Source organism: Mauremys mutica, chromosome 12 (assembly GCF_020497125.1).
Source record: "Mauremys mutica isolate MM-2020 ecotype Southern chromosome 12, ASM2049712v1, whole genome shotgun sequence".
NCBI lineage: Eukaryota > Metazoa > Chordata > Testudines > Geoemydidae > Mauremys > Mauremys mutica.
In genome coordinates this window covers 69,366,874-69,391,238 of record NC_059083.1, presented here as the reverse complement: position 1 = coordinate 69,391,238, position 24,365 = coordinate 69,366,874, and the positions used below count along the sequence as shown (strand labels likewise).

General features: G+C 52.6%; 3 protein-coding genes across 10 annotated transcripts in view; 2 read left to right on the top strand and 1 right to left on the bottom strand.

Moving 5' to 3' along the window:
- LOC123345453 (polycystin-1-like) overlaps positions 1 to 15,921 on the top strand; it is a 66,732-nt gene extending 50,811 nt beyond the window's left edge. For 3 of the 4 annotated variants that reach the window (XM_044982350.1, XM_044982349.1, XM_044982352.1), the window contains 11 exons: positions 1,004 to 1,206; positions 1,853 to 2,044; positions 2,949 to 3,103; positions 4,282 to 4,412; positions 5,851 to 6,019; positions 6,972 to 7,100; positions 8,804 to 8,978; positions 9,504 to 9,791; positions 12,201 to 12,335; positions 12,789 to 13,103; positions 14,495 to 15,921. In XM_044982350.1, coding sequence (XP_044838285.1) covers positions 1,004 to 1,206; positions 1,853 to 2,044; positions 2,949 to 3,103; positions 4,282 to 4,412; positions 5,851 to 6,019; positions 6,972 to 7,100; positions 8,804 to 8,978; positions 9,504 to 9,791; positions 12,201 to 12,335; positions 12,789 to 13,103; positions 14,495 to 15,202 — 2,600 coding nt within the window. In that variant the 3' untranslated portion in view covers positions 15,203 to 15,921. The remainder of the gene's footprint in view (positions 1 to 1,003; positions 1,207 to 1,852; positions 2,045 to 2,948; positions 3,104 to 4,281; positions 4,413 to 5,850; positions 6,020 to 6,971; positions 7,101 to 8,803; positions 8,979 to 9,503; positions 9,792 to 12,200; positions 12,336 to 12,788; positions 13,104 to 14,494) is intronic. The other variant, XM_044982351.1, reaches the window with a different exon arrangement.
- Positions 15,922 to 16,046: 125 nt separating this feature from the next.
- On the bottom strand, positions 16,047 to 23,420 carry NAT9 (N-acetyltransferase 9 (putative)). Of its 2 annotated transcripts, none has more exons than XM_044982363.1 (7): positions 23,319 to 23,420; positions 22,551 to 22,637; positions 21,701 to 21,810; positions 20,260 to 20,400; positions 19,877 to 19,936; positions 19,551 to 19,645; positions 16,047 to 19,446 (listed from the first exon to the last, which is right to left on the bottom strand). In XM_044982363.1, the coding sequence occupies exons 1-7, from the start codon at positions 23,327 to 23,329 to the stop codon at positions 19,300 to 19,302; spliced, it is 651 nt and encodes a 216-aa protein (XP_044838298.1). In that variant the 5' UTR covers positions 23,330 to 23,420; the 3' UTR covers positions 16,047 to 19,299. The 2 variants fall into 2 exon arrangements, with proteins under 2 accessions (XP_044838298.1, XP_044838299.1); XM_044982364.1 differs by having other exon boundaries at positions 23,262 to 23,342.
- The window catches only part of TMEM104 (transmembrane protein 104), a 65,677-nt gene continuing 64,651 nt past the window's right edge, over positions 23,340 to 24,365 (top strand). For 2 of the 4 annotated variants that reach the window (XM_044982362.1, XM_044982357.1), the window contains exon 1: positions 23,420 to 23,553. The gene's annotated coding sequence lies outside the window, so the exon portion shown is untranslated. Of the gene's footprint in view, positions 23,566 to 24,365 lie in introns of all 4 variants that reach the window. The other 2 variants (XM_044982360.1, XM_044982358.1) reach the window with 2 other exon arrangements.

The following is a 24,365-nucleotide window of genomic DNA, read 5'->3' as shown; positions in this document are numbered from 1 at the left end:
TACGCGGTCGTGGCTATCAATCCGGACTCCAAAGGAGCCAAAATTAGGGTCCTTTTGACCACCAATGGGGCAAAAGCCTACCCATCCTCGTCCCTCTTAGGACGCTCCTCTTCATCGGAGCTATACAGGAGGTACCTAAGGGCGAAACCTAATCCCCTAGGCGAAGGGAGGTCTCAGACCTATCCTAGATCTGCGGGACTCAACAAGTTCACGATGCAGATAAGTTCCGCATGGTACCCATGGGGACCGTCATCCTATCCTTGGATCCCAGAGACTGGTACGCCGTCCTCGATATGAAGGGCGCATATTTTCACGTCGCCATTTCTCCTCCACAGAGAAGGTACCCCCGGTTTCGGGCCTACCATTGTTTCCAGAGGGACCACCGAGCCCAAGTTACCAGTCCATGTGGGCATCGACACGGACCTATTCCTGTGTCTAGGCCTGATGATCAATAGAAAAATCCACTCTGATTCCCACACAGGGAATAGACTTCATTGGGGCCATCCTGGACTCCTGTCTCGCCAGAGCCTGCTTACCTCCGCCTCGCCGGACATTTCCATTCCATTTTTCAGAAGTGCATGCCTGTCTCCTCCACATCTCGAAGAACAACAGTTACTACAGGTGAGTAACCGTCTTTTCCCCCACAGCACCAGCTGGGGAGGGAAGCCAAATCTCTCTGCTGTGGCCCCCACACCTGCCGCTGAGCCACCACATGCTTGGCGAGAGGAATAACTCCAAACACAGGTTGAGACGGCTGCATCTCCAGCGAGAGGCAGCAGCCAGGGAGGAGAGGGGAACCTGGATCCCAGCCCAGAGGAAGGGAAGCTAACTGAAAGCAGCTGGATTGGTTTCTATAACCTAGAAATGCCCAACCCTGCTCCTGTGCAAGGGGAGACCGTGGGGCTGCCCCAGTGCTGTGGGCAGGGGAGGATAATGTTGAGTCTGTGGGGTCTAAGTGATGATGGGGGTTTAAACAGAACAACTCTGGTTGCTTTTCCTGCAGGGGTGTCCCGCAGACCCTTGGAGTGGCTCTTCCCTGGCTGGGTGCTGCCTGTGACCTATGCCTTCATCTTCCTGCTTCTAGCAGGCTGCTTCACCGTCACCATCCTCTACGGCTCCTCCCTCCATGACCACACTGCCCTAATGTGGCTCATCTCCTGCATCTTCTCCTTCATCACCTCCTTTGTGCTGCTGGAGCCACTGAAGGTAACGGCCCCTACTCCTCTCGGCACTGCAGATAACCCTCCGGCTTTGCCCATCCACAGCCCCTCCCAGCTGAGAGCCACAAAGCATTTTGCAGACATCAGTTAATTCACAGCACCCTTAAGGTGGGATGACACTGCCCCCATTGTCAGATGGGGAAACCGAGGCAGGGAGCGGGCGAATGACCTGCCCAAGGTCACACGAGTGAGGGGCCAGTGGGGATGGAACCCCAGAGACCTCCGTGCAGATCTTCCTGCACACGGACTTAGAGGAGGGACTATTTCACACTCGCCCATTGGTTTTGTTTGAATCCCTGCTGGCTACTGACTCACTTGTGTTACCTGGGGCAAGCCGCTGGGCCTCTCTGGGCCTCAGTTTCCCAATCTGTAAAGTGGGGGCAGTGTTATCCCAGGAGCTACTGCATACCCTGCTAGAATCAGGCCGGGGCATTCAGTGGAGATTGGGGCCTTTGCCCTCCCCCACTGAGGGTTTATTCAGCACCCCTCCCCCTCCACTCTGGGCATCCCCCATTTCCATCTATGGGGCATTGCTCTGTGGGTCAGGGTGACCTGGTGCTCTCTGGGACCCTAGAAGAGTAACAGCCCCCGGCCCGGGGGCTCACACGCTCTCCGTTGTCCTGTCGTGGCAGGTGGTGCTGGAGGCCCTGCGTGCTGCTCTCATCACTAAGCCGGTGGACAGTGAAGGAGAGGGGCTGGTGGAGGAGCCGCTGGTAAAGCCAGTGCCCGAGCGCATTGGGAAGGTGCGAGTGCCCTGTGGATACGGGCTTCTCCAGGCCAAAGAGGAGGCGAGGAAAGTGCGGGCGCTGCGAGCGCTGATGAGGGTAACGTGTTCCCCTGGGACTCGCCCCACCTCGCTTGGCTGCTGCTAAGAAGCCTGTGGGGACCCCCATCGCTCAGCTCCTAGAGAGTCCTTGGGATGCCGAGGGAGGGATACAGGACATTCACGGAGTGCCGCACTGTGCTCTGAGGAACTGTCCAAGGGGAATTTAACCTAGACCTCCCTTTTCTGCTGTCCTCGTTCTCCATCTCACCCCCGGCTGCAGCCCTCGCATCCCGGCTGGGCTGTGAACCAGCCTAAGGGAACCAGCTGGCAACTGAACCCAGCCCCTCCTTCCGACCGCAGTGCCAATGTTACAATGCACCCTCCGTGCTCAGAGCTGAGCTACAGGAGAGCACCAGTTTACTGGCACGAGAAGGAGGCCGGTGTGGATGTTTGTACACTGCCAAGGTCCAGCACCGAGCAGCCTTGGCTTGTGTTTCGTACCAGAAGCCAAAGGGGCGGCGGCAGGGGTGGGGTGGAGGATGTGTGATGTATTGAACTGAAAGGTAGAATCTCAGCTGTGAGGGCTGGCTGTGGCCACTAGAAGTCACTGTGAGTTTGGATTTGCACCGTTTAGCTGCACCTGAGCATAGCTGGGTCCTATCCAAATTCTTGGCTGTTTCTCCAAAGCTTGTGATGCTGCAGGGCTCTGGGCCTGATGACCGGGCTGTGAAAAGCTTCTCATTGTTCCAAGACTGGCCATGATGGGGCTTCTAGCATCTTCCTCTGGAGCATCGGGCTCTGGCCCCTCTTGGAGACAGGAGATGAGCTGGACTGACCCTTGGCTTGCCCTTGTATGGCAGTTCCCGTCCTGCTCAGTCCCCTTTCTCAGCCCACCATCCAGCTTCCCTGGCTGTGCAGCGTTCGTTCCTTACCTGAACGCCTCCATTTCTCCCCCTCCCCAGAGCTGCCTCACCCACCTGCTCTTCCTCCTGGTGGTTCTGACTGTCAACTACCAGAGCTGCTTCCGCCACCGCAATATCCATCTCCTGCACGCTGCTGTCAGACAGGCCCTCACCGCCCCAAATGACAGAGGACTCAACTTCTCCTCTGTGCGCAGGTGAGGGAAGGGATGGAGCGGCGACTTGTTGTTGTAGCCTGTTAGTCAGCTGTCGGTTGATGCCCTGAAGCCTGAGTATGTAGAGTTGTATTATACTGAAGACCTCACATACTCAGGCTTCAGGGCATCAATCACCAGCTGACTAACAGGCATCAGGAAGAAAATTTCCCCATGTGCCGGTTATGACATAACTGCCTTCTCCAGCGATGCTGGTCACTGGAGATGGGCTCATGGGCTAGCGAGACCCCGGTTCTGATCTAAGGCAGGGTCTCTGTCCCTGGAGTGAGAGCACCTGGAATCCGTGGAGTTTTGGGGTACCAGGCTGGAAACTTGGTAGTGCAATTTAAATATGAAACTTTTTTGACATGAGTTACCATGACACTAGCAATGACCCCTGACGCAGCATCCCCTGTATGTTTATACTGCTATTCAGTGTCATTCCTTTTACACCATCCACACATTGTTCGTTTTCTCTGTGCTGCAGGTTTTGAATGGCTGGTGCAGAACTTGTAAACTCTTGGGGGGCAAGGCTTGTTGTTTACAGTTTATTTGTACAGCACCTCGCACAACAGGGCCTCCAGGCACTATGTAATATACAAATAATTACACTGTAGAAGTAGCCAGGGGGAAGCTGGAGGCTCTGGCAGCTGGGAGGGGACAGTTGGGGCTGGATAGGGGTCAGCTGGTGAGGGGTAGGAGGCAATTTGGGATTGTGGGATAATCTCATTCGAGCTGGATGTTTTTGTTCTGAGTTTGCACAGCACCTAGCACCATGGGGCCCTGGTCCACGAGTAAGGCTGCTAGGTGCTGCCACAATACAAACACTAAATAATAATAATGATCAGCAATGAAATGGTTAACAGTGTTGCTATTTAAATTGTCCCCTTTAGGTTTCAGAGTTAACCCACTGAAACAAAGGGGGCGGTTCACCCCTTTCAGAGCAAGTGTGTCAGGCTCTCTGCAGACTCAGGGAAGACGGCGCTAAATTGGCTTGTGCTCAGTTCCTGTTTTTACAGTTATCTTCACAACCATCAGGGCTACAGACATACTGACTTAAATAAGGAAAGCCGAGGAGGACCCCACTCTGCAGGGGTGGGATGGCGGGTACACAGGGCACCGGCCAGTTATACTGCACTGGGGTGAAATGCACCTGTTCCCCTGGCCTCTTTGTTTTGCAGTTACACCGACACATGGGAGTGGATAGACTCTGTGTTACTGAGCTACCTTTACAATAATCCCCGACTGACCCTGGTCGGGGTGCCTCGTCTCCGGCAGGAGAGCTCTGCTGGGAACGTACCTCTGGATCTGGGTGAGGGCTGGTAAAATCACCCCCACTGCTGGCTGGGAGAAGGGTAGCTGGGTGGGGAGGACTGTGGGGCCCAAAATGGCACCAGCCAGAGAGAGTCTGCTGCTCCATTTTAGCTAGCCGGGAGTATAGACCTGTACAGACCCCCATTTGACAGGTAGGGAAACTGAGGCACGGGAGGATTGTGACATGCTCACGGTCACGCAGTGTTACCAATGAAATCTGAGGGTTCAGATTCCCGCTTCACTGCTCTAACCACTAGAGAAAGTTTAGGGGGGACTGATGTTTCTCTCTACAGTCCCCGGGGTTGAAGCCTAACTGTGTATATAACTGGGTCAGGGAGTCACAGCCCAGCAGCCACTTCCCCAAACACTGAGCGTTGGAAAAGAAGGGAAGGGGCTGTGATCAGGGGATCCAGGCTAAAAACGGGCACCTGAAGGGTGGCGCACAAAGGAATGGGAAAGCAGGAAAGCCCACAGGTCCAGACGTGGGGCACGGAGGAGGCAAAGTCACCAGGGAGATGGGGACTAAGGGGCATCCCAGTGGCTATGGGATAGCACTGGACACATCCAGGCACGGAATCTCAGTGCAGGGCCAACGGAGGCTGAGCGTGCTGCGAAGGGAGCGCATGCAGCTCCTGCAGAAGGAGCGTGGGGGACATGATGGAGAGCCCTGCTCTTGATCCTGCAGTCCTGCCTCCCACTGACCTTGATGGGAGGTTGGTCTGAGTAAGGAATGCAGGCTCAGGGCCGCCCTTTTGATGCTTTGGAGCAAGCCCTGCTGGCCAATGAGGGAGGGCGAAGATGGGGGAACACCCAGCTGAACCCTAAACAGAGAAGGAATCGGGATTGGGAGGAGGGGGCGAAGGGCAGAGGCCAGGTGCACAGGGGAGACACTGGGCTGACCTACATCCAGAGAGCTAAATAAGGAGCGTTGTTTCTAAATGGGCATCTAAACTTGTTAATGTGCAACTCAAAATCTCGTCCTCCCGCACATAGGAGCCAACCTTCCCTGGCCCTGGGGGGTGCTCGTGCCCCCTGTCCCCAACCTGACTCCACCCTTTCCCCGCCCCCATTCCAACCCTTTCCTCAAAGTCCCCACCTCAACTCTGCCCCTCCCTGTCCTTATTGGACCCCTTCCCCAAACCCCCGCCCAGGCCCTGCCTCTTTCCCGAGTGCGCCACGTCCCCCTCCTCCCCCTCCTCCCAGCGCTTGCCACACGAAACAGCTGTTTTGCGGGGCAAGTGCTGGGAGCCAGGGGGGAAAAGCAGGCACGCGGCGCGCTCAGGGGAGGAGGCGGAGCGGAGGCGGAGGTGAGCTGGGGCGGGGAGCTGCCGGTAGGTGCAGAGCACCCACCAATTTTTCCCCATGGGTGCACCAGCCCCGGAGCACCCACGGAGTCGGCGCCTATGGACTCCTGCTCTGCTTTTCTGCACCCTCAGTGCTCCCCCAACCTGGGCTTGGGACTCTCTTGACACGTCACGGCGCTAACAGAACCTGTCCCCTCTGCCATTTGTCAGCGACCAGACCAGAGGTTTCCAGGAGTGGCCAAGTGGACAGAGACGCGTGCTCTGACCCCAGCCTCCAGAATTCATCCCATGACTCTATCGGGTAAGAACGCTGGCACAGGGTGGAGTGGGCACTAATTGGCAGCTGAGAGCAGCAATGAAGCAGTTATGCAACCAAGCTTGGCTGTGGATTTCTGCTTCTGGGCACCCTGATATTCCCCATCCCATGGGTCAGCTCAGGAGTCCCCAGCTAGTAGCCCCAGGTTGCTTCCCACTGAACCACCAGGAAGGTTCCACTTTTGCTTTCACAAGAAACTCTTCCAGAGGAGTGTCACAATCCTGCAGTGACTCCATGGGGACGTGATTTACCCCAGTTCTTGTCCTCTTTCCCCTTTCTCCACCCTGGGCTGTGGCATCTCTAATTTCCCTGAGTGTTAGCTGACAATCAGCAGTAATGTTCCTTCTGTTTAGATAGCAGTTGTTCGTGGAATCATAGAAACGTAGGACTCAAAGGGACCATGATAAGTCATCTAGTCCGGTCCCCTGCACTGAGGGAGGACTAATTATTCAGAAGGATCCCAAAGCATTTCACAAACTATGGACCTGATCCTGCAAGGAGCTGGGCATCTGTAGCGTCCATTAACTTCAGTGCAAATCCAGGGAGGCAGAATGTGTGCCTCACCGGTTGGAATTTGGCCAGGACACAAGGATTAAAGATCTCTTCTCTCACGGAACAGGCCGTGCAGTCTTTAATGACAAGTGGCCGTGAATTTCAATTCATGTATCACTCAAAGGTCTCCTAGGTCCATGCAAAAGCACTGGGTCATTACAGACTCAGATTACAGGGTCACATCCTGAATCCCTAGCTCTCCTGTCTGCAGCACCCTGGGTTTTCACTGGAGGTATCCCATCTAAATGGGGGCTGGCCCGTCTCTGTTCTCGCTTAGGATCTGAGCAGATCACAGCCCAAGTTGGGGCTCCCAATCCAGCCTCTCGCTCACTCTGTGTTTCACAACTACATTTTGTGGTCTCCCCATCCCCATTTCTTCGGGCAGGTTTTGGATCTGGGGGCACGTTGGAGTTTACCACACTAACACTGGCTGCTGGAGGGAGCTTGGAAACAGCTCTGCCAAAGCCCGAAGGACGCTGGCTGACCTGCGAGCCAGCAACTGGATCAACAAAAGGCAAGTCACTCGGGGCCTTACCGTTTTCCTTGACAGCTGGGCTGGGAAGTGGAAATTGAAATGAACGCGCTGTTGGCTTTAAGTGCTTACCTGTGGGAGGGAGGGTTATTGCATGGCTATTTCTTTCCTGCAGTAGCTCTGTCTGTCTATTCGTCTGAGTGGGACATGACCATCCTGAGAATGCAAGGTGATGTCAGTTGTTCTCTCCCGTTGTGCGGTGGCCATTGTTGTTCTACTTCCCCTGTTCCCTTGCTCTGAAGTGGAGCAGAGCGACTCCACATGACTCAGAGAAAGGGAGAGATCCTCCAGGCCACGGACCTGCACAGTGCAATGGCCAAAACTGCTGAGCCACCGACTGGCACGGGCCGGAGGGCAGGCTGGTTGTCAACTTAACCAAAACCAATCGGGTTGGGGGCACATTGCCAGCGGTGGCCACTTAGAATAAGGGAGCAAACCCTTGGGGACGGAGGGCCTCCAGATGGGGAAATCGGGGTTTGTGAGGACAAAATGCACTGTTATTTCCACTGCATCTGGATCTCCTTGGGATCCAGTAACTCTGCGGCTGACTCACATGCTATATATACACCATTGGCTGGGGTCAGTAAGTTTCACAGCATCATTTTGGGGGTCCCTGACTCTGAGTCTGGCTGCCATGGGACCCAAAGGCAGCATGGCCAAGACCCTGATTTGGGGGTAGGCATTGAGGTCCTCTGCACCGTAAGGCTGAGATCACCCACAGAAAGATGGTTCAGTTCAACCTTGCTTATCCAAATGGCATGAGAGAGGCTGAATAAATGCCGATAATGGCGGCACTGGGAGTTCCTGGTCTAATTTATAGATGGCGGGTGACTTGCCCCTGCTGTGGATAGCTGATGTCGTGTTGTATGTCTGTGCACAGCCTAGGGAAGCTGATGGCTAGGGACCTGCTTGGGGCATCTCAACTTCATCCCTGAAAGCAGGGCCGCCCAGAGGGGGGGGGCAAGGGGGGCAATTTGCCCCGGGCCCCGGGCTCCGCAGGGGCCCCCAAGAGAAGAACGGAGGCTCCCACCTCCGCCCCTCTCCTGGAGCCTCGGCGCATCAAGCGCCAAGACTCCGGCCGAGCCCCTGAGCCCTGCCCCCTCACCACGCGGCTCTGAGCGGGACGGAGCTCAGGCCCTGCCGGCGACGCGCTCGGTAAGAGGCCGAGGCCGGGGCCGGGGAGAAGCGGGGGCCGGGGCCAGGAGGGAGGGGGGGGAGAAGCGGGGGCCGGGGCCAGGAGGGAGGGGGGGGGAGAAGCGGGACCCGCCGCCGTCGAAGCGCAGCCCGGTCTTCAGCGGCGGGGGGCCCTTCTGTTCCGGGACCCGCCGCCGAAGTGCCCCGAAGGCCCGCGGCGGGGACCCCCCCCGCCACCGAATTACCGCCGAAGCGGGACCCGCCGCCTGGTCTTCGGCGGTAATTCGGCGGCGGGGGGCTCCCGCTGCGGGTCTTCGGGGCACTTTGGCGGCGGGTCCCGGAACGGAAGGGCCCCCCCGCCGCCGAAGACCCCGGGCCCCCGGAATCCTCTGGGCGGCCCTGCCTGAAAGTCAAAACAGTGTTTCCCAGCAGTCCAATTGAAATGTCCCCATTAGAAGGGCCAAGAATCAGGCCCAATTACCCAGCATTCCAGAGCCCTGGAAAATATTTCTTCTCAGCCCGCTGTTCTCGACTCTCTCCCTGCACGACAGGACCAGAGCCGTGTTTCTGGAGTTTACCCAATACAACGTTGATGTCAACCTGTACGTGGTTGTAATGCTCCTGCTAGAGCTCCCATCAGTCAGACTGGCTGTTCCTTCCATCTTCATCCTCCCCTACCAAATGCTGCGCCTAGGCACGGGGCTGGACCTTCCACTTGCCCTAGTGGTATGTATCTTGCATTGAGAGATGCATCCAAGGCTCGGGGCTGGCTCCCAGCAGAATGGAGCCAATGTTTACCCACCCCAGTGGGTGTTCTTTCTCCAGAGATTGTGCCACAAACACAGTCTCAGCAGGAAGAGTTTGCTGTATGATATCATAGGTGTCTGTAGGGAAACCTTAGCTCTGCAGTGGTAGCTAATTATAGTCCAAATAAATGCTTGCCTGACTGCATGTGGGTCTGTAGCAGTTAGTCTCTGATTAGATGAGTCCCAGGAGTGCATTCCTAGTGACAGGGCGGTGTAGCCTGGCTCTCTGGTCCCTTGTGATGTGGCACACAACAGAGTAATTCCTGTGTGGAGTAGCTACTCTGTATCCCTTGGGATGATGCTAGTTATCTGCTCTGTTTATTTAGGCTTCAGAAGTAGCACCATAGCTACCATGTCCCTGCTGTATCCACCTTTGTTCTTGCTACCTAACCCAATGCACAGCAGGAAGGCAGATTCTTTTCTCACCTGCTCTGGCTTCTTTCAGATCTCCTTGCTCGTCTTCAGCGTGGCCTTTCTCCTGCTGGAGCTGTCACTCCTGTCTCAGGAAGGGGCCTCCTGTTTGGGTCAGAGCCGCTGTTGGCTCCAGCTGCTCCTGGCGCTGCTCTCCATTGCAGTCGGTGCCTTGCACTTTGCGCACATCTGGCTGGCAGATGTGCGGCTTGAGCATTACTGGGGACACCGCCAGGCCTTCACCAGCTTTTATGAAGTGGCACTGCTGGCTCAGATGGAAGTCTGTCTCTCGGCCCTGCTGCTGACCATCACCACGCTGAAGGTGAGTGAGCACACGGAGTTATGTGATTTCCCAAGGTCACACGTCACATCAGTTGCAGAGCTAAGGATGGAACCCAGGAGTCCTGACTTCCACTCCCCCTCGCCCCCCAGCTCTAACACCTCCCCATTCCCAATGTCCCAAAGTTGCTGATTAACAGCCTGGCCCATCTCCCGTTGAAATCTCAATCAGAGCCTTTCCACTGGCTTTCTGTTCAGTCTGAGCCCTAGTTCACGTTGTGGGAAACATTTTATCTACTCAACACCCATCGCTTCAAAGCCACCTGGGTGTTGTGCATAGGAATAAATCAGGGCCAATCCTGATCTCCGTTACATCGGTGCAACCCTTCAATAATTTTATCATTGCCAGGCTGCATGGCCTAAACACATTCCAGATTCTCATCTGCCATCACCAGCATGAGAGGGCACCTGGAAATGGGCTGGATTTGGAAAGAGATGAAAAACATAAGAACAGCCATACTGGGTCAGACCAATGGTCCATCTAGCCCAGTATTCTTTCTCTGACAGTGGCAGCGCCAGATACTTCAGAGGGAATAAGCAGTTTCAAATGATCCATTCCTTGTCATCCAGTCCCAGCTTCTGTCACTTGGAGGTTTTAAGGACACCCACAGTATGGGGGTGTGTCCCTGACCATCTTGGCTAATAACCATTGATGGACCTATCCTGTGTGAACTTAACTAATTCTTCTTTGAACTCAGTTATACTTTTGGCCTTCACAACATCCCCTGGCAATGAGTTCCACAGGTTGTGTGAAGAAGTACTTGCTTATGTTTGTTTTAAACCTGCTGCCTATTAATTTCATTGTGTGCCCCCTGGTTCTTGTTATGTGAAGGGGTGTCTGATAGGACACGTGGACTCTTCAGTAATCACAACCCTTGCTGCCAGCTGTCCGTAACTCCCTTGGGTAACAGTCGCCCCTGCTCACCCCAATGGATAGTTACATGGGAGCAGATCACAGGGTGAAATTGAAGTCAAAGTGGTTTCTTGCTCATAAATAAATCAGGTGAGTCTGTCTCCCAGTCTCTGGCCGGACATCAATTGCTGATCTTCACCACAACATGGAAGTAGGACATCCTTCTTCATCCAGCAGCTCTTGGGCATGGTGGCAAGTGGCGTGAGACGATGTCAGGCCTGAGCTGCTAACAGCCTGAATGATGTATACCTTCTCGTTAGCATGTGTATATTCAATTATGCCACAATGACCTTATAATTGTCGTTTGGGCTGCTGCTGAGATGTAATATCATCTTTGTTCCTTTCTCCCGCTTCCTAATGAATTGGGCGAGTGGCCCAGCTGCTGCCTTCCAGGCTTGCTGTATTTATGGTTCACTGTCGACCGTTACTTGCTTAATGCACAGCCAATAAAAGAGTGAGCAAACAAACAGATAAAGGCTGCTGGGAGCCAAAGCTGGAGAGTCAGTGAAGAGAAAGGGACCCCCGGAGCAGCCTCCTGGAGAGCTGAGAGGATGGGGATCTCTGACACAGGAGATCACAGCAGAGAACTGGCCATTCCCAAGACACTGCTTTAATGGACTCTGCGTGCCGGAGGAGTGCATACAGGGGGTCCTCAGTATACGTCAGGGTTGCAGTCTTGAAAAGGGCGACAGATACTGAAACGACGGATACCGGGGAATTTTTCCCCATAAGAAATATGGCCTGCTCTGCCTCTTCCTGCCCCCCCTCCACCCCTGCCCCGCCTCTTCCTGCCCAGTTCCACCCCTCCTCCGAGCCCGCCCCATCCCTGCTCCTCCCTTTCCCTCCCAGCGCCTCCTGAATGCCAGGGGAAGCACCCAAAGAAAAGCCATGCAAAAGGAGAAGCAACCGATATGCAGATCGGGACCGACGTCCATCGGAACATGTTCCCCTATTGATGAACGATGGATACGCGAAATGACGGATAAGGGGGAGATGTATACTGGGGACCCTCTGTACCAGCTAGCTTGTGTGTGCCTGGATAATTCATTCAGGGAGCGCTGCACTAGCACATAAGGTCTCCAACTACGGTACCACTGTCCTCTGACCTGTTTGCAACGTGGTTAAAATGTAGCATAGATGGGACCTAACCCCATAACCAGGTTAGAGCTCTCAACAGACGCTAGCTTTTGGTTGGTCACAGGGACCTGGAAGATTCTGCCCAGGCTGCCGCTTTTAACAGCCACATTGCAACTGGGCCCCTGACTCGGTCATGGCCATAATGAAGGCTGGGCCTTTGAGAAAGACAATGCCCTTGCTCCGCCCAGCTTCCCTCACCGAGTACCTGATGTGGCCACCTGGCCACACAGACGCCCCTTGTGAGACAAAGCAGAGTGAATGTACTCAGGGCGGTTTGAAATGTCACTTTTCTGATAACATCTAACCAGGCTTCCTGCTCACCCATGGACCTTCTCCCCCTAGATTGTACGGCAGCTGCGCTTTGTCCGGAGATGGTCTGCATTTGGGAAGACGTTCCAGCATGCACTGCGAGAGCTAGTGGCTGCCGTGCTCATCTTCCTCCTGCTGCTCCTTGTCTATGCCCAGTGTGGATATCTGGTAGGTTATGCAGAGGCTGGCTCTCAGCTGTGGGAGTGCGTGTGGAGAGTAGGATGGGGTTCTGCATGGTCATGACTCTTACCTGTACAGGGCACTATGCAGTGAATTCTTGTATTTATCCATAGGCTTGATGCAATGCGTTTGTCTCCCTGCCACTCTGCAGCTGGGCATCAGCTCTGTAAGAGGACCACCCTTCCCCAGAGCTCCTCAGTCAGGCTCTCCACTGCTCCCCAAGAGGGACCTTCTCACAGCTGAGATCAGATTCTAGTACTCATTTGCGTTCACGCCTTCTGTTTTGCACTGCTCCATCAGTGAACTGGGAAGCTCTCTGGGAGCAACCCACCCCACATGGGAGCAAAGGAGGCTTGTGCAATTGCTAAGGATGCTGTAAACAGGAAAGGGTAAAGACACCTTTTCTAGCGATAACCCCTACGTTGTCTCTCTCACTCCCAGGCCTTCTCTGCTACAGTAGAGGAGTTCAGAACATTCCGATGTGCCTTCTATGCGCTGCTTTCGGCCCTCCATGGGAAAGCGGCTTTCCTGTCTGTGATCCAGGGATTCCCCACCCTCGGCACTGCCTATGTCCTCAGCTTCACGGTCAGCTTGCTCTGCGTTGGCAGTCGTTTCCTTTGTGCAGTCATCCTTCATAGTTACCGCACTGTCCAAGCTGAAATGTACCGCCCCGCCATGGAACCGCAGGACTACGAGATGATCGAGTTCTTTGTGAAGAGGTTCAAGCTGTGGATGGGGCTCAGCAAAACTAAAGAGGTAAGAAAGGAGGAAACCTGGGTGTAGAGCAGCCAGCAATCCAGAGTCTAGTGCTGCAGCGTCAGAGCAAGGTGAACTGAATCCAGTGCTTAATTTATGCCCGGGCTGAGCCCCGGCAGTTCGGAGCCCCGGCTCCTCTGGGTTTACTGCATCAGTTATGAATGTAAAACAATTGCTTGAGCCCTGATCCCTCTTTCATTACAAATTAAGCCCACGTTGAATCCAGAGGCCCGGTTCAGTCGAGTGCTCTCACACTATTCTACTCATGGGCCCGTACCCTGACACAGAGGGGCCACCCTCAACTCTTAGGGTGGGGGAGAGTCTGATCTTATAGCAGGGTACATCTGGATTAACTCTTTCCGTGGGGTCCCTCGGCTTTACACCAGTGTTACTGAGATTGTACTCCAGTCCCCTACCCTTCCCTAACCTCTATCCTGCCCTGGAGCGACCAGCCTTTTGGGAACAGAAGGGAATGCAGCTTCCATGTAAGAGGGCTCACTTTTCCCCCTTCCTCTCTTTCTGGACAATAAGGCTCAGCTTTTACCCAGCTGCTATCACCCTCTCTGCCTACTGGCTGCAGTGGGATTGCATGGGTGTGATTTGATCCTAGCAGGTCAAGACTTGGAAGAAGCAGAGAGTGGGGCATATAACACAAAGCGATCTTGGATTGCTCCTCTCTTTGGAGAGGGGAAGGATGGCCTTGTGGCTAAGGAAGATCTGGGTTCATTTCCCTGCGCTGGCTTCTTGCCTGGCCTTGGGAAAGTCACTGGTGTTAGCTTCCCCATCTGTAGAAGAGGATTATGCTTCACAGTGTTGCAAGAATAAATTCTGTAGGGGCTACGAGGGGCTCAGATGTTACAGTAATGAGTCCCACAGGAAAGCCAGTCCAACTTTATAAGAAGACTCCGTTCATAAATGCTTAATGGAAGTTATAAGCATGTTAGAGAGATAAGTAGTATGTTTGCAGTGTTGTAGCCATGTTGGTCCCAGAATATTAGAGACAAGATGGGTGAGGTAGCATCTTAGATTGGTGAAAGAGACAAGGGGACCTGAAGAAGAGTTCTATGCAGCGCAAAAGCTTGTCTCTCTCACCAGCAGAAGTTGGTCAATAAGATATTACCTCCCCCACTTTGTCTCTCTAGTATGTGAACAGATGGCTGTAAGCAACCTGTTGGACTCTAACGATTTAAACCAAATTTTAAACCATCCATTAACCCTTCCTAAACCATTATAAATGGAACCTTAATATAAAGTGTGATGGAAACACCTATAACTAACACTGCAGGAAAGAGGGCACTGTTGTGGCTCACGGGCCCTCTTACCCCACCGAAGGTAGCAGCACTGGGCTCTGGGATTCTCAGGGGATTTCCTCTTTTTTCCTTGTCATTCAGTTCCGCCACAAAGTAAAGTTTGAAGGGATGGACTCCCTGATTTCACGCTCCTCTGGGAACTCCAAATGCTCCCGCCTCCTATCTGCTGGCACCATCTTCCGCTGTGCCAGCTCCACCATCTCCTCCAGCTCAGAGGAGCTGGCCCTTTCGGAGAGCCCTGTCCCGGAGCCGTACAATGTACAGTTTTACTTGGACCGTCTACCCTCTGCAGTCAATAACCTTCTGGACCAGTTTGACCGGGTCATTAGAGTCATGGAGGATGTATACCAGCTGGAGAGCGGTCTGGAACAGGCTCAGAAAAGAATTAATGACAACAAGAAGGGACAGAAGAGCCTGCAGAGGGAGAAGGTGACACCAGCTAAGCAGCTAGAGCTACCGAGGACTTACAGCACCTTCTCGGAGTCTGCCCTGGTCAGACTGAGGGCCCACAGGGCCAAGGTCTCCCACTGCAATGCCACTGATGGGCACAAGCTGGTCCAGCAGCCTCCAGCAGATGGGATACCTCACCCAGTGGCCGGGTGCACATCCTGGCTGGTTGGCCCAATATCAACTGATCTCTGCCAAAGGCGTAGCCAGGCACCAGGCATTTTGTGCAAGTGGAGACCAAAGAGTGAGGAGGGGGAGGGCTGTCTGTGCCACGAAGTTCCTCAGAGACAGATCCCTTTAAAGAGAAGAGCATGGCAAACAGAAGGTGCTGGGAACATGTAATGAGACAAAGGTAGAAATCAGGTCATAGAGGGCAGGTCGGGCTCCCATCCCAGCCCTGGAGATGGAGGCCTCTCAATTTCCAAAGAGTGTTTCACTCACAGCATCTGCCCTGCTGGGCAAAGGCTGTCCTTGTGAAGGACAACTCTTTGCATTAGCTCAGTCCTCCACCCTGCTCCAGCACAGTGCGCCAGAATGCCATTGTTCCCAACTCCTCTGCGAGTTCGACAGTGGGCGTGTGACCCCAGTTGCTGGGGCAGAGCTGAATCCCAGCAAAATCATTATATGGCGGTGCTCCCATCAGAAGTGACCATAAGAGCTGCGAGAGAAATGATGGCTGATAATACAGTAGCATGTCCCTCCCTTTCACAGTATTAGTGCTGACTGCCCCCCCGCCTTCACAGAAATGGGCTAATCGAAAGGCAGGTGGAGCAACCTCCCCTGAAGAAGCTCTCCCTATATTGCTGCTGAGATTCCCCCAGACTGAGACTTGTCAGTTGCTTCCCAGCCCTTAGGAACACTCTCCTGAATGGGCTGAAACAAAGGCAGGTGCAGAAGCTACCCTTGACTAATTCCATCCTGGGGCTAAACTCCTGGATGATTTTTTGTGTGGTATTAAAGGATGTATGGAAAATGAGTTGATTTGAATTAATCACTAACACCAGCTGTAGTACACACACACATTATAGACACTAAACATGCAATGTACTTAAACTAAATTAAAATTTATTATAAAGGCAGGAATGGTTGAATGCATTGGTCTGTCCATACAGCTGTTTTTATGTCAGCTACTTGCACCTGGCTGTCGCATTTCCTGTATTTATTGCCAAGTGCCCATTCATTCCCTTTGTGAACTGTGTCCTGTGCACTCCCCTGTCTGTTCCTCCTGTAGACACTGAAGCATGGCCACTGGAGTGGTTGTGCTGTGTCTGCTGTTCCTGTTTTTTCCAGGGTCGCTTTCTGAGGCCTTCCCTATCCTTGCTCAACGCCTTTATCTAGGAATCAGAATTTCCTACCCCAAACGACCCATTGCCCCAGCTAACTTTCTTGGTGTGACACATCATAGCAGTGTTAATACAAAGAACCCTGATCCCTAATCCTTCATTGATTTATAGGCCTTGCAGTTTGGGTCCCATCACCTAGAGGCAGTGTGTTTAGGGATGGCTGTTGTGTACCTCTTAGATGAAGCCCAGCAGGAAGCTGAAATGGAAGATCTCCAACCATCTGAGTTCCCTGTTGACTGCAAACTGCATCTGTCCCTCATCCTGTTACGTTTCTGCAGCTCTGTTTCCAGTGGGGTGAAAGCACTTGCTTGGGCAGGAGAGGATGTCATCAGAGTTTCTTATCTCTTTGCTCATAACTCTGACTTGGATATGACTTTGTGAAGGGTTGCAGGGCTCCAGGAGTCAGCGGGGAAAATTCATGATTCATGTCACATCCTTCAGTCAGGGAAAGGGGCCTCAAAGTGCTTCTAGACAGGGTGAGATACTGCTAAGGGAACCCAGCTACCGGCAGCCACACAGATGCATTAGTCTTTTGTGTTCTCAGCCCCTCAATCTGGTAAGAAGTGAGGACTGAACTACTCAAACACAGGGCAGCAGGTATCTTCAGGACCTTGACACCAGTGAGCAGGAGGAAAGAATTTCCAGTGACACACATACCAAACCACAGGCCATTCTCTCCCTCCCTGTCCGGCACCATTTCAGGCCCAGCACAAGGAACAGTTGTAAGGTAGAGGGCAGGGGTACGTTGTTTATATGCACCCCCAATGGGTCTTTGGGAACACCAGATTGCCCCCTGGTTTTGTCCACTATGGAGCCTGTTTAATTTTAATAATGCCCCTGACACAGATAATGGCTCCATTTATAGGGACAAGGGTTACTTATTTCCATTAGAATGTAATGTTTAACTAGCTTCCAGACCCTGAGTACAGGCCTTAGCTCACTTCAATATCACAGAGGAGGAACAAAATTAGCATCATTCTAAGTCTTTCCCTCCATGCAATGTAATAAAAGTAGGGGTTTTCCCCCCCACTACGTTTCTACAACAGTGTCCAGCAGCCCCAGGCCTCTTTTCAGAAAGTCAAATAATGGAGGAGGGTTGCTAGCAATGCTTACCCTCAAGGACACCACCTCAAAGTATGAGGTACCTTTTTTTCCCCCATCCATCTTATCAGAGCACAGTAAGCACAGGTTCCAGGCTCAGCACTGAGCTGCCTTTGAGAACAGGACTATTTTTCCAAGACTGCTTGTCCCACTTCAAAAAGCAGTTTTATACGAAGGGCGAAACCCATTATCACTTCTGATGGGACAAGGAGGGGCGGTCAGAAACCATCCTTTCCATTTCATAAAAAGCTGAGGCTTCAAAATTTGTTTTTGTTCTAATGCAGAAGAGAACTGAGACCTTTCCCAAAAAAGCATGAAAAAACACCCCCCCCCGCCCCTCCACAGTGATTAGAGCATTTACCTGGGATATGGGAGACCCAAGTTTGAGGCCCTGCTCTCACTGATTCATTCTAGAGGGGTGTCTGTTCTTGACCAGAAATTCCATCCTGGAGCTGACAAATCTTGCCAACTCCAGTTTTATCAAAAGTGACGTTTCCACAAAAAGTTCTGGTTTCAACAAACTGGCATTTTTAAATGAAAAACTATTTTGTTGAAAAATTCCCGACTCCAGTGGCGACTACTGCAGTATCAGAATGCATCTTCTTATTCACCTGAGCACGAATCCTGGTTTGGAGACTGAAGAGGTGTCAACACCACCTTGCAGCAGTCAGTTCCACAGGTTTTATTTATTGCTCGCTTAAAGGCTGGGTTCCAGGTTAGCCATTCTCCGGTTGTCTTGTAATGTAGACGGTTTTAAATAAGCATCGTAGCAGATCAGCTGCTTTATTCTTTATATCCTCTGTGCAATTTAATTTCCTCACTCACCTTTTTATGGATTCCTCGACACAGCAATGGCCCTTTTTCAGTACCTGTACCAAGCAGCACTGAGACAGGCATTTCTACCCATCCAAAATCATTGTCTGGTGAAGTCTGATGCACAGAGGTAATTTAGTACTCTGATTCCATCCTCTTCGATTGCCCTCTTTTTACATGCTGGCAGTTTAGCACATTAGTTCCTAACCTTTTAGAAATGTTGTAGGTTACCATTGCTGGCTCAAGGGAAGTCAGCCAGGTGTCCCTTATGAAGTACCCACAACTCAAATTCACTTCAGTGGGAGAGGAGGGCACTCAACCCCTCACATCTTAGTTGTCCCGGCCTCTCCTATTAAGCTGTGCTCACAGTAACCAAGAACTGTGACAAGCTACACAATGGGTTTGAGCATGCACAGGTGGATGGCGGGGCAGCCGCCAATGGTGGCACCCCAGGACTAAGCACAGAGGCCAGGAGGGGAAAGCCTGGTGCCTGCAGTACCTGGAATAGTAACAACTTGTCTAGCAGGTCCATGGACAGCCCCACTGGTTTAAGTCTTATGTACTTTATTTATTTTTTTTTAAATCTTGTAACCACGACTTTACCAGCCAAGGATGGCAACCGAGCTACTTTGCGTACCAGATCATGTTGTCACATTGTACGTGTCAGTTTGTGTGACAAAGCAGGCCAGAGTCTCCTGTGGCTCAGACTTCATTTGTGACACTAGGAACTCTGCTAAGGATGGTGGGGTTTTAGCTAGGAACCCAATCTACTCTGCTCATCCACAGACTGACAGCATTGCTGGTCAATTCACTAAAGTTTATAGGCCCTGGAGGTGTAGACAGTCCCTTCCTAGAACAGGACAGAGGGAGCTTTGTGGCTAAAAGGGCCATTCCCAGTCAAGATGTACGTCTGTGCTTAACCTGTTAGCATCTGTTCATCCATGCCAGCTTCCAGGCACTATTTCAGAGGAATGCCGCTGTAGATGCTCTGTCGCGATTGCAGTGGAAGATCAGCATTTCACAGGTTGTACACGAGGTATGTGGAGTAATAACAAAGCAGTTTGTTGGCTGAGTCACTCTTGGGACCGAGGTGTTTTCCATACTTGCATTCAGTAATGTTGTCAAACCCTTCCTCCCTGGAGACTTAGCAGGGGTGTGGACTGCCTGCCTCTGGAAGAGGTGTCAGGTCTCAGAGGCACGGGTCTGTAGGTTCAACACACTATACTTTTTCTCCTCCACATGGTTAGTTTGCTCCAGGAGCCACTGTCTCTGCTGCTCATTCACATCCAGTTTCAATGTCACCTCCTGGAAGACCCTGTTCACGGCAACCTATATACAAGGTAAGAGAACAACGCAGAACGATCTCAGGCATTAGCTAAATGCTGGTTCAAAAGGGGAGAATTCCATCTCTCCCGAACAGGCTGGTACCTCACCTCCTTAAAATGAAGCTTTTTGAACATGGAGATACTAGCTTCATTTTCCTGTCCGACCTTAGCCTCAAATTTGGTAATTCCCAGCTTTGTTACTCCTACAGGAGAAACGAGAAAGAGAGATCAGAACCCCTGGCTGCACACATGTATCTCCATAACGTTGCATTATGTCACAGCTGCAGACTGGCAAAGATTCCCATGCTCCTTAAATACGTGGGCTGGTATATATCCACCACCCTCTCCACATATGCAGAGCAGCCAATGGGAGCCCATGTGCCAGTGTCTCCCCGTCACATCACTTCCGTCCTCCCACATTTAGCCATCCTTACCATAAAACATCATGATCAGAGTTGTCTCCTTGCCAAACCCTCGGCCACGGCAGCTGGGCTCTAAAAGAGACAAGAACAGACGTTGGTGTCCATCTGTATAACACAAACCCTGTAACTCAGTCATGTGCTGGACTAGCAAAAAGGGGATTGCAGATGAGGACTGAATTGTACTGGTAGAGCTCTGAGCGCAGGAAGCTTGTACGTTATCTGCCTACTTTCCATCTAGCTGTAGCCAATGCTACCACTGTCAGATAAGGAGAGTCGTCAGAATCCCCCTGAACCTATTTGCATGAAGGTGCTTTCGTACCTAACAGCTCTTGCAAGGCAGAGGGTGGCATTAGGGTGACAGTGGTGGCAGCAGCCTGAGGCTGTGTTTAATGTACCTGCAATCATGACTTCAATCTCTCCCACTGTTGGATCCTCCATATCTGTGAGGAACAGGTTCACGTCCCCCACCATGCAATCCTCCTCGGTACCTGCGTGCCCAGACCACCTCTCAGTGTCCAGTACAATAAATGTGCATTCTGGGGAAAATGAGACAGCAGCAGAATTTACAGGGTACATTTAAGAATCATTCACAAATTACTGAAGTATGATATTAAAGATGGACAGTGGGCAGAGAAGCAACATCCTGCACGTAGTAATAGTCTGTATGAACCACTAATCAGGGCTCCTGGGCCAGGCAGGAATGCTTGCCACGACTGCCAATACCAGCAGCACCCTGGAAAATCTATGCTGGTTTCAGTTTGCATGGCCCCAGGGCTCACACAGATACTTTAACTTGATGCAATATATAAAATTAATGTGGATTAGCTTTCCCCACTTCATCACCTTTTACAGTAAATTCAGGCAAAGAACCTTGAATGTGAACATAAGAGACTGAAGCGACCCGTTGAGTCACCCAGTCTCTCCCTTGGCTCCTTTCAGGATGTCTTCCCATGCTGTCACCACTGACCAAGACAAGGGTTAACCTCAGGTATCTCTCACCCGCAGTGTCTTGCGACTATATATTTGTACTAGATTTTTATGGGCAGTCACTCACCCAACCTTTAATAGAACCAGGCAAACAATCCAGCCAATGAATCCAAACCTTGTCATTATAAATTGTCAGATTCCATGGGGAGAACACAACCCCTCCCTCACCTCTTTACAAGGATTGCGTTCTCAGATCTCTGCTCTTTACAGAAGTTGACTGGATGGCTGCTGCTCAAGCGATATTAAGAACTTAAATTATTCTTTTTATTAACAGCTGGATAAAGCAAACCTTCAGCAGCCCCTGTATTCCTCCAATCCCTTGAATAAGTGTGTGTATACACAAGAGCCATATGTATTCACTGCCCAAAAACTTAATTAAGGCTGAGATACGTTTGACCAGTGGTACCTCATACCTTCCAGAATATCAAATGGACCTATACTTTAACTCTGCATTTACTGGTTTTCAGAGGTTCAGGTGATGACAGAGAGATCCAACAATGTCGATGTTACATAATTTTTAAGGGAGGGAGGGTTATATCCTGAGAACCTATTCCTTAAATGACCCCAAATTTGAACCGCTAACCCTACTCCCCACCCCCCTGAGACACATCCATTTTCAAGACAATCTGATTAAGCATGTGGATTTTAGAGCATTTAGAACAAACCTGGAAATTAAACAGTAAGCTAGTCTCACCCTTAACTCTAGGGGGGGCTACTGCCCTGCTATAATGGCTCACACCCCTTACAGTACAGGCTTGCAGAATCACACCTGCCAGAAACTCCTAACAACAGTGAGGCGGAAGTGGTCACTACACCTTCCCACTTTTGCAGAACATTCAAATGCCTCACTATCTGCATCCTCCTGCCAGCTGTGTTGCATCTCATACTCCTGCTCCAGGCTCAATGGCTCAGATGCGGTCAGTCGCTGTAGCTCCTCCGATTTCATCCACTCATGGTACCTGATGGAGAGTGCCACAAACAGAATGCAGACCTATTTAGAACATCACCTGTTGTGTTCCACTGAAACCTTTAAGGGTCAAACTGTCCCCCTACCATGAACCTATTCAGGAGACTACAAACTCTTATAAATGCCCCATTGGCCAGGGGCTGCAAGGATCACTTAACTTCTTGAAATAACACAGGAATCAGTACACAATCTCCTTCACACAGGTACACAAATGAAGGGACTAGTACAGGTGTGTGTGACACCTCACCTTGAGTCTGCTTTGCACTGAGAGTGCAATCATCCAAGTCTGCAGTTTACACACTGATGGCTTAAAATTTAAATTCTTCAAAGCCCAGTCCAGTTTTCATGAGCTGAAGTTTCACTGTTCACAAGCGATTGGGAAAAGGTTATAGTGAGCACTGAAACAGCAGCATATCCGATGGCTGTTTGGTGGCCAACGTGAAATGAACTAGTGGGTCCAGCCCACTTCTAACTGGACAAGTGTCCACATGGAAAAACCAACATCACCACTGACATTTGCTGTACACAGAGCAGAACCAAGCAATAAGGGCAAGCCAACATAGGCAAAGCCATACTGCTGCTGCTTGTGCTGTGCCACTTACATAGACAAAGAGATCATTTCAGTCCCCAGGGCTGGTAAGCCAGAGCCTTCCATGAGCACTAAATTCCCTTAAAAATAAAGTTGAATTTTAAAAATTTAAACAGATGTCAGAAAGGGTGTAAGCGACATACCGAGATACATGAGCAGAGGTGTATGGTACCAGGGTCACCTTCTTCCCCTGTAAGACTGTGTTCTGGTTAATCTTCATAATCCTCAACCTGAAAGAGAGACAGAAAGTCACTTACTAAAGTTTTTAAAGATGCCTGGGGGAAGGTACACCAGCAGCAGCGGTTCCTTGAACCTGAGTAACTACAATGAATTTCACTGGCTCATAGAGACCCCTTGAAATAATGGGCTGCAACTTTTTTTTGTTTACACTTCCTTACAACTCCCCCCCCCCCCCCACACACACACGCACACATTTTCCTGCTCCCCCAATGGGTTTTATCCTGGTCTTTTCAGCAGAGCAGACGCTGGCTACGTGCCTGCGTTAAGAGGCGAGCTGTGAAACTGACCGGACACGATGTGCGGCAGAAGCAAAACAACGAGAAAATGCAAGAGACGAGCGCCCCCCCCCCCAAAAACCGTCCCCAGTCCGGCGGGTCAGCGCTGAGCAGCCATTTACCCGCACCGAGCCGCGGGGGACACCGCTCCCGCCGCAGGAGGGGAGGCGGAAGGAAACGGGCAGCCTCCAGCCCCCGGTGGGGTGGGGATGGGAGGCAATTGAGGGGGGCACCCAGCCCCGGGTGGGGGCAATGGGGGGCGCCCAGCCTGGGGGGGGATCTAGCCCTAGCAGGGAACGGGGTCTCCCCAGCCCGTGGGGTCCCGGGGCTACAAGGCACCTCGAGCCGACGCGCTGCGGACCGGCGTAGGGTGAAAAACTGCTTTGGGTGCCTCACCTAGAGCGCATGCGCAGAAACTACTCCGCCTCCAGCCTACGGGTGCCACCGAGTCGAGTGCGGCCTGACGGCTCGCGCTCCCGCACGTGATCCAGCGCATCCAATTGGCGGAGCAGGGGCCTCGTTACGCATGCGGAAGGCCTTGCCGCTGCGCGGTGAGTTTGCGCATGCTCTGTACGTTCCACAGTATGAGGGCGGCGTCTGGGGCGTGCCGGCTGGGTCCTTGGGAGCGCAGGTACGGGAGGAGGTAGGTGCCTGTGGGGCGGGGACGTGGTATGGAGAGGGTCTGAGAGATGGGCTCTGGGTGACATGGGGGTTGGGCAGTGTAGGGGGCTCTGGGGTGGGAGGTGGGGGGGGTCGGGCAGTGTGAGGGCTGGGGGGCTCGGGCACGGTGGGGGGCTCGGACAGCGTGGGGGCTCTGAGGTGGGAGCTGGGGGCTTGGATAGTGGGGTGGGGGGCTCTGGGGTGGCAGTGTGGGGGCTGGGGGCTTGGAAGTGGGGTGGGGGGCTCGGGCACGGTGGGGGGCTCGGACAGCGTGGGGGCTCTGAGGTGGGAGCTGGGGGCTTGGATAGTGGGGTGGGGGGCTCTGGGGTGGCAGTGTGGGGGCTGGGGGCTTGGAAGTGGGGTGGGGGGCTCGGGCACGGTGGGGGGCTCGGACAGCGTGGGGGCTCTGAGGTGGGAGCTGGGGGCTTGAATAGTGGGGTGGGGGGCTCTGGGGTGGGAGGTGGGGGGCTTGGGCAGCGTGGGGGCTCTGGGGTGGGAGGTGGGGGCTTGGACAGTGGGGTGGGAGTTGGGGGGGCTTGGGCAGCGTGGGGGCTTTGGGTGGGAGGTGGGTGGTTGGGTATTGTGGGGGCTATGAGGTGGGAGGGCTCGTGTGAAGTGCTGGAGGGTTGGGGGTTGGATATAATTGGTGGGGGGATCTCTCTTGATGAAATGGGGTGTGTCTGCTGGGTGGATGTTTTTCAGTGGGATGTTTCCCTTTCATCTCCCCCCCACCCCCCGGGTTGTATTTTGGACAAGGGAGTAGAAGCTATCTCCAAATGAGTC

Bases quoted from the DNA above. Each gene is read 5' to 3' on its own strand.
- NAT9 (XM_044982363.1), bottom strand. The intron at 21,811-22,550 runs GTATGTCGCTTA...ACTCTCCATCAG, and splicing joins ACCTCTGCTCATGTATCTCG to GTACCATGAGTGGATGAAAT. The intron at 19,937-20,259 runs GTACATTAAACA...TGTCTCTTTTAG, and splicing joins GATTGAAGTCATGATTGCAG to AGCCCAGCTGCCGTGGCCGA.